Source organism: Monodon monoceros, unplaced genomic scaffold (genome assembly GCF_005190385.1).
Source record: "Monodon monoceros isolate NGI ecotype Baffin Bay Population unplaced genomic scaffold, NGI_Narwhal_1 Super_Scaffold_20, whole genome shotgun sequence".
Classification (NCBI taxonomy): domain Eukaryota; kingdom Metazoa; phylum Chordata; class Mammalia; order Artiodactyla; family Monodontidae; genus Monodon; species Monodon monoceros.
The window spans coordinates 109310127-109319414 of record NW_021703777.1 but is presented as its reverse complement, the minus strand read 5'-3'; the positions used below and the strand labels follow the sequence as shown (position 1 = coordinate 109319414).

The following is a 9288-nucleotide window of genomic DNA, read 5'->3' as shown; positions in this document are numbered from 1 at the left end:
GGACTAAGTGATACTGGGAATGGAGAGAAGTGGAAAGGTTAAAGATATTTTTAGGAAGTAAAAGAGCAGGGCTTGGTGACTGGTTACAATGTGGGCAGTGTAGGAGGGGATTTTGTCATTTGCTGAGACTGGAAACATAGGAAGAAGAAAAAGTTTGGGAGAAGGATGTTGAGTTCCTTTTTGGACATATTAAATTTGGGGTACTAAGGGATAAGCAAGTACAAATGTTGGGCAAGCAACTGAATGTATGAATCTTATATTCTGTATGGAACTCTCTGAACTGGAGATGTAGACCGGAGAGCTGTTAGTATGAAATGGTAACTGAAGCCATGGGAGTGGTGATATTGCCCAGGGCAAGGTGTAGAGTGATGAGAGAACAGTCAAAACACCAAAAATTAAGGGTTGGGCAGAGAAATAGGACTTACAAAATACACTTAAGTCCAGCAATAATACTGAAGCCATAATTTGTACATTAGTTTATATTCTCCTTGGTCAAGTCCAGTACTAGAAGTCCTAATAGGTATGAAAGTCTTATTTGATTTTTTTCTCTTCTTTGACCTTGTAAAGCCATTAGTTTGCAATGAAAACATTTAAAATAAAGTGAAATCAATAAACTTTTGTAAAATAACTCAAAATAATCACAAACCAAACAGTCCTTTATTGCTCAATACCTAGCTTTGATTATTTTGAGGTTAATACTTTGCAACAGACCTTTACTTAGGCTGTAATTTGCCCTCTATCAGTTCTGTAACTGTTTCTTATTTCCTGATCATCTGGATAGTCTTTAATGGATTTGCAGATTAGTGATAGCCCGGAGAGATTTTCTCTGATCAAAATGTGATTAAACAGAGATATATGTTGGTCAGAAGACAATCATGGTCCATAGTTCCCACATGGAAAAGATTCAAATACAGTTTTTGGATGGGTCCATGGGGATTTCCCTTAATATGCTTCCTTTATATTTGTAGGAGTAGAAATGGAAATGGGGCCTCTAGAGTGGCTAATCAGTGATGTGCTGGCATATGTTTAACAACTGGCTTGCTGGGAAAAAAGAGCCCTGATGTATTGTGTTTGCCAGTTTTTATAGTGTAAATACTGCCCCCATACTCAATGACAAGCTACCAACTTGATGTCACTAAAGGCAGAGTAGGGATAAAATGTATGCAGTTGGCTCTTGCAAGCCAATGAAAGCTGGCTCCAGCACACTACTGGACCAAGAATGATCTGACTGGTGCCTAGGAACGGAAGAATGCCTTGTATATGACAGCTTAACATATGAGACAACTGAATTCTACAAAACTGAGTTTTTCCCTTAATGAAAATTGATTTATTCAACTATAGTCAGTTTACTTGTAGGTCTTGACCGTTTCCCTTTGAATCGAGGGCTGGTGGTATGAGTGATATATACACTAATCTAGTAATGCAGCCTTGTAACTTCTATCTCTTTATTCATAGCAGTACTAGTTTCTACAACTGGCTCGTATCTGAGATTGAAATGATCGAGAATCATTTTTTCTCCTCCCCCTCACTTTTTTTTGGCCGCACTGCGAGTCATGTGGGATTGAACCTGGGCCCCCTGCAGTGGAAGCACGGAGTCTTAACCACTGGACCACCAGGGAAGTCCCTGAGAACCATTTTTGAACAAATTCCTTATACCAGTGGTCCCCAACCTTTTTGGCGCCAGAGACCGGTTTTGTGAAAGCCTTTTCTTCCACGGACAGGGTGAGGCGGGTGGCAATGGTTCAGGCGGTAATGTGAGTGATCGTTCAGGCAGTAGTGCGTCGCGGCAGACGAAGCTTCGCTCACTCGCCCGCTGCTCGCCTCCTGCTGTTCCTAACAGGCTCCCGACTGTACCGGTCTGTGGCCCATGGGTTGGGGACCCCTGCCTTATATCATGAAGCAAAGAAATGACCAGTTTCTTTTCATTTCAAGATATCAGTATAATTTGCATTCTATTATATTTCATAAGAGAAAATATTTTATTTCCATCAAATGAGCAAAGTTTGTTTTTTCCCTATAAAAGCAAATAATTTGATGGTATACTGCTCTAATAATATATGCAAAAAGAATAGCAGCAAAATATCTCATTTCTTTATAGAATTTAATATATATTCTATTAACAGCAGTGTGTAGATGCATAGTATTTGACCGTATACTAAATAATTACAATTAAAACTTACTTTTAAAATATTTTCAATATTAGGCACTGGTGGAACCAGAGCTTTTATTATGCATACTATATCTTTTTACATTCCAAAAGGAAATTAAAATTCTTAGTAGTATTAGAAAAGAATACACTTTTTAATATTGAATGCAGATATACAAAATCTCATGACTTCTATTAAAAACCTCTCAATTCTACTGGACACAAATAAAGACACCTTTTCAAATAACTCGCACTTATGCCAGGTTCTATAAAATATTCTATAAAAATATTACAAATCCAATAAAAACACAATAATATAGTACAAAGTCTTTTTTTTAAGTCAAACTTTAAAAGTTCTGTATTTATACAAATGCACAATACTTTTTAGTGCCCTCTGACTGGTATTGTTGGTTCAGGATGATCTAATTTTAGAAATCTAAATTGAACATTTTCATCATTTTTCTGCTTTGGAATGGAAGACACTGAGAACTTATCGAATAAATTTTAAAACTAGTATTGGATAAAAACTTTATAAAGTAGAATAGTAAACACATTACACACTTTAGTTATTGCCCTGCCAAAGATAAAAATGCTCCATTGTTCCATTTTTCCTCTATTTAACTTAAATGTCCAGATAATTATCTTAACTACCTATCCTTTGTCTACATAGAAAGTCTTTCAGATGAAAGTGTAAAGATTTTAGATTCTCTAACAAAATCCAAAATATCAGTAAGCCATTTTCATTTTCTAAGTATATTGAAAGAAATGCTTATTTCAATATAAAACCCCAAAGTGCTGAATTAAGACACATTAGTAACATGCCTGGCCAATTACTATCTTGGCTTTAGCCTTAGAGGAATATTATACAATTGGCTGCTGAGTTCCAAATTTAAGCATTTGGTTTTATACTGTAATACTGTACTTTCTAATACAGATATCAAAGAAAATGAGATGATTTTTTTTTTAAAGAAATAGTAAAGAATTTCAGCCATAGTACAAATCAATTTTGGGGGAAAAATATCCATGTCAAGATAGGAAATAGATTTTTAAAATCTTAGAATAATTGCTATAAAAGAACTAAAAAATATAAATTTCTGAAAAAAATACACTGAAAATGCCTCTCTAGGAAAAAAATACACAACTGGTTAGATACAAGAAAATATTCATTACCATGGGGTACAGCCAACTATGAACCTGGCTTATGAGACTTTAAAAATTCACAAAAAGTAATTAGCACCAAAACTGTCTAAAACTCCAAATGACATACTGAAGTGATTCTAAGCCCAGATATTACATTATAAAAAAGTTACATTTAACTTGGGAAGTTTCCCCAGCAATAATAAATATATTTCTTTTCAATCTTTAGAAAATGTGCTAGCTTTACTGATTTTCATCAAAATATTAAGGTAGTATATAGAAGTTTTCATTTATATTGGTTTGGGCTAAGCAGGGACAATGGAAATTCAAATTATTTCCCAGATAATATGGGTTTATTGGTGGGGGTAGGTGGGGAGCAGTTCTCCAATTACAACTTATTTTTAGCTCCTTGTTTCATCCTTTTTCTTCCAAAATGTTTTAGAACATTTAAAAGAGTGAACAGGGGAACATTCCCTGCTCACTTTTTGGTGTTATTCAAGATTTGGCATGGGAATAGGAGTGTTTAAAAGTGGGCACAGATCACAGTAGTTAAACAAGTGTTATGAATAAGCTACAAAATATATATTCAACCCTGTTATAATCGAGTTGAGTTTAATTTTATAACAACATCAACTTATAAATTTAATTACAAACCAGCACACAATTTGAAACAAGGCAAAATTTTCAGCCTTTATGTGGTGAAATACATAACTTCACTAATTACATATATGGCTGCCAAATGTCAGTAGTTCATTCGGCCATATTTTACTGTTGCACATAAATAATGACAAGGCAAAGAATAGCAACTAGTCCAAGGGCTGGTAGGCCAAGGAACCACAGCATAAGCCAAAAGAAAATGACTATTACTGGTTCTACAATTTGTTCTCCAAAATACATCCTTGTGAAGCCCATGTTGATGAGGCTTTTGTTCAGTTCACCAAAAAGTGTTCCCATCTTTTTGTAGTCATCTCCAACAGGCTCACCAGTGGGGTTTTGTGATTCTTCAATATCCTTAAAAAAACAGAACAAGACAAAACAAAACATAAACATAAAATGAGAAATAGGTGAAGGTCTTTAAGAATAATGACTATCTCACAGTTCTTCTTTATCTTCCAAAGTATGTACTGGGCACACTTCTGATAATTATTCAGTAACACTTGGGAATGTTCCTTTTGATTGTCATCAAAAACAGAGGCAGGCTCTGATTGCTCTGTCCTGGTAAATAAGCCTCTTTTTTAGTCCATTCCTTTGACACTAAGACTTTAAGGAACCCAGCCTCAGCTGACTGGAGCAGGGCTTGCTGCTACTATTGAGCCATCCTCAGCTATTACAGCTGTGATCTTTCAGTTTTAGCTGGGGAGCTAAGAACACTTCAGTGTAGGTCCTTGCGTAGTTTCCTGTCCAAATTCTATAGATGTCCTAAATGTTTCTTATTAATCTCATCAGGAGAAACATATAGTCTCCAAATAGGAATCATTTTGTAAAATAAGCCCAAAAGTCTACCTAGATATCAGTCGCCTAGAAAATGTCCATCTGTGCCCAATTATAGATACCAAAAATTAAGTACTATTTCTATTACCTCTCAGTCTTATTACAATTACGGTCTTTATGTCAGTTAATTAAGCTACTATCTCTCAGCTTCAATCCCACCCTTTGGAATTCTGGAAACAATCTGTCTCCCTGTTAGGCTCTGCCAATAGAGGAACTAGAGAGACACTGCACAGCTGGAGGAGGAAGGGATTTGCTCTTTCCTTGTTTGCCTCTCATGGGTTTCTTGATCCTGTCAGTCTCTAGTCATAGTTCACTCTGGCAGTAGTAGGTCCTTCCGGTAGCAGCCACTGATCTCAATTTAGTGGCTTCCCAACACTTGCAGAACCAATCTCAATGTGCCTTCTTGAGACACCAGATCAAACTTGGGGGTTCCTTTTCCTCAGATATCTGGTTCCCAAGGCCTATGGTGTCTCTCCTTTGAGCTCAGAAACACCAGCACCAGGTGAGCAGTGATCAGTTCTTGGAGGTCTGAGTTTCAGCTGCATGGGATGGGGCCTTCCCCAGTCTTCTCAGTTTTCGTATTCTACCTCTCTTCTTTACTCCCTCAGGCCCAGGAGTGGTTGCTGCTTCCTGCTGTTACTATCTGTGGCCCTCTAGCCTACTTTAGTGCAGTGGTTTTAAAAATTTAGTATAAGTTACAATCCCTTGGAGGGCTTTTAAAGCATGGACTCCTGGCCCACTGCCAGGGTTTCTGATTTAGTAAGCCATGAGTGGGGTTTGGAGTCTGAGAATTTGTACTTCTAGCAAGTTTCCAGGGGATACTTATGATGCTATCTTTTTACCATCTTTTGAATATCACTGCCTTAATGTTTTTGCCTTTTCTATTCTTCAATGCCTACTTAACAATTCTTTTTTACATTTTTATTGGAGTATAATTGGTTTACAATGGTGTGTTAGTTTCTGCTTTATAACAAAGTGAATCAGTTATACATATGTCCCCGTATCTCTTCCCTCTTGCATCTCCCTCCCTCCCACCCTCCCTATCCCACCCCTCTAGGTGGTCACAAAGCACCGAGCTGATCTCCCTGTGCTATGCGGCTGCTTCCCACTAGCTATCTATTTTACGTTTGGTAGTGTATGTATGTCCATTCCACTCTCTCGCTTTGTCACAGCTTACCCTTCCCCCTCCCCATATCCTCAAGTCCATTCTCTAGTAGGTCTGTGTCTTTATTCCTGTCTTACCCCTAGGTTCTTCATGACATTTTTTTTTCCTTAAATTCCATATATATGTGTTAGCATATGGTATCTGTCTTTCTCTTTCTGACTTACTTCACTCTGTATGACAGACTCTAGGTCCATCCACCTCATTACAAATAGCTCAATTTCGTTTCTTTTTATGGCTGAGTAATATTCCATTGTACATATGTGCCACATCTTCTTTATCCATTCATCCGATGATGGACACTTAGGTTGTTTCCAACAATTCTTTATATTAGATTATCTTTTTTAAAATAATTGGTATAGTTTCCCTCTCTTCACTAGCCCCTAATGCAGTCACAAAAGAAAAACTGTCATGTAGATGACATAGTTGTAATTATAATTTATTAAACCTAATTTCTTTTAGGAGTGATGATTCAAATCAGTAATTATTTATTGAACATATACTTGCTTATAGTAGGTGCAAGGTAGAAAATTACTCATGTGTAAAAAGAAGACTTTGGGTATAGGGTTTCACATAATAACAGGTAAGTATTAAATGCCATTAATTTTGCTGTCTATGCCAAAAAAAGTTAATTAGCTTAACTTGAGGCACTCTTCAAACACATGAATCAAACTTAGATTCCTTTAGTAGAAACCAAAGCTTAACCATTTCAGTAATCAGTATGTAAATAACTAAAAATATTTTTTCGTTTAAAAAAATGCCTTATTTTCTGTTCTACATATACAGTTTAAGGGAAGAGAGTGAAAAAATCTAATTTTATTTGCAATAGTCAGAAAAAATGATTTTCAATATGATTTTAAGGTGGTGTTTTCCCATATAACAGTAATTTGTGTAGCACACAGAGTGTCATTGGTGTTGTGGAAAAATGAGACTCAAAGGGGCATCACTGTTAAGTCTATATTTTAAGTTTAAGCCAGAATTATTTTTGAGTTAACAAGTACATATAATTTAATAAATTACTTTTGGATTTCCATTTCTACCAAAAAAAGAGAAAAACCAAATGTTGTAGAGATATCTGGAGAGTTCAGATTTAGTCTCCCAACACTTCAACTGAATGACCTTGACCAAGTTACTTCATTTTCCTGAGCTTCAGTTTTCTAATCCATAAAATGGGATTATATGAACCCCTTTTGATACTGATAATACCCTCTTGAATTATAATTTGTTAACCTTTCCTTATTTTTTGTATTTTAAGTTCTAAGTTATCTTTTCCTTCACTGATGTGCTGTAATCAATTTTATGTTTCTCAGCTTCTCATACTTTTCTATGTGTTCCATGATAATATACTATATTAAAAAAGAAAAACAAAAATCTTGTTCTTTCCTGAGATTAAGGCTTTCTTTTCTTTAGGAAAGAACTTGAACAGCTCTTGATTTAGTTTGTAATTCTTCTGGTCCCTCAACTCTCTCTTCTACTCCAGTGTCTAGCATTGCTGGTATCATTTTTGGCCTCTTTTTTTTAATTAAAGTTTTTTTTTCTTTTTTACCACCTCTAATTTCTTTTAATCTATGCACTTATTGTACTTTGGGGTTTTCTGTTGTTACTGAAGCTTTTTAAGACTTTTTCAGTATTTTTGTGGTTTTAGTACAAAGCAAGTACCCTAATCTGAAATGCTTCTTTCTGAAGATTTCTTTGAATTCTTTTACAAACTGCTTGTGGGTTTTTCAGGGGAAGAGGTAGGTGTTGCAATGCTTAGTTAACTCCTAGAGGCCAGGTGGGGAGGCAGCATTTAATCATATCATCTCAGATCCTGGGAGCAGCTGGGGGGACTGAGAAGGGAAGTAGAAGGCCTAATAAGGACTGGCCTAGGCGTGCTGTGGCAGCCTGCCGCTTCTTTTTTAATATGAAAAATTTCAAACACACAAAATTAGAGAAAATAGTACAATGAACTCCTAAATACCTATCAACCAGATTAAATAATTACTAAAAATTTGCCACTTTACTGAAGCACTTCTTAATCTGGGCAATCTAAAGGAGAGGAAAAAAGTAAAGTCACTAGAAGAATGCCTAAAAGCGGCATATGTTCACAAATGAAGTTCTGTGGAAACATCAAAGATGTCCAGCAATGAACTGGATGGGGGTTTGAATAATCCTAGAGGAAAGACACTTAAAAACATGGAAAAGAAAATAGGCAGCATTCTTAAATCACTGGCATTACAGTTAATCTCATTACAGTATTTTCTGTATCAGTAAATATTTGTTGAATAGATGGAGAGAATTTATCATGTGTCTGGCAAGCATTAAAGCAATATCTTGATAGGTTTTCTACCTGCTCCACTTTTTGCCAAACAAAAGATGGTCTTATTTTTCCAAAGTATTATTTATTATAGTAATCTCAAAACAATGTATCAATTTTTATGGAATTAGCAGTCCTTTTTGGTTGTGGATATTAATAAGCATCCATTCACTCTTTCCTCTTTCCTATTAGAACCTTAATCCAGTCTGCATTCTTTATGTGAGGAAAATCCCATCTACAGCTTCAGAGGTGATGGGTCTAAGAGTAATCCCCTTCCCTTTACTAGAAGCTGGCTTTTGGAAAGGCCATGTGATCTACTTTGGAATGATGACTTTTGTGGGTTTTCTGGGAAAATTCTTCCTAGCTCTTCTGATACAACTTTGGAAAGTGATCCTTATTCTATTTCTCCACATACAGACCTTAAGTGGAGAGAATTTACTGTATTTGTATTAATTTTCTATTGGTGCCATACAAAATTACTACGAATTTAGTGGCTTAAAACAACACAAATGTATCACTTTATAGTTCTGCAGGTTAGAAGTTATGTCATCAGGATTGTGTTTCTTTCTGAAGGCTCTAGGAGAGGATCTATTTCTCTACCTTTTCTAGCTGCTAGAGGAGGTCCATATTGCTTGGCTCCTCGTCCCCTTCCTCTGTCTTCAAAGCCAGCAATGTTGCAGCTCGCAGACCACCCTTCTGTAGTTAACTTTTCCCTCTGACCACAGCAGGGGAAGGTTCTCTGTTTTTAAGAACTCATGTGATTAGGTCTAGTCCAGTTAGATAATCCAGGATCATTTCCCCATCTCAAAGTCCTTAAATTTGATCACATCTACAAAAATCTCTTTTGCCATGTAAGGTATCATATTCATAGGTACTAAGGATTAAGATGTGGACATCTTTGGGGGGGGTGGGGAGAAACCATTATTCTGTGCACCACAATATTTAATTTTAAAATTATTTCTTTATATATCTATTCTTACTATCTTTGATAGGAAAGGTCACGTCATTCAAGGCAAGAACCATATCATATAGTACTAACATGAGTACTTAGTATAG

General features: G+C 36.0%; 1 protein-coding gene across 1 annotated transcript in view; it reads right to left on the bottom strand.

The window, feature by feature from the left end:
• Nucleotides 1-2084: 2084 nt before the first annotated feature.
• Nucleotides 2085-9288, bottom strand: part of FAM241A (family with sequence similarity 241 member A) — a 37157-nt gene continuing 29953 nt past the window's right edge. Inside the window, exon 2 of the mRNA XM_029235897.1 lies at nt 2085-4294. Coding sequence (XP_029091730.1) covers nt 4049-4294 — 246 coding nt within the window. The 3' untranslated portion in view covers nt 2085-4048. The remainder of the gene's footprint in view (nt 4295-9288) is intronic.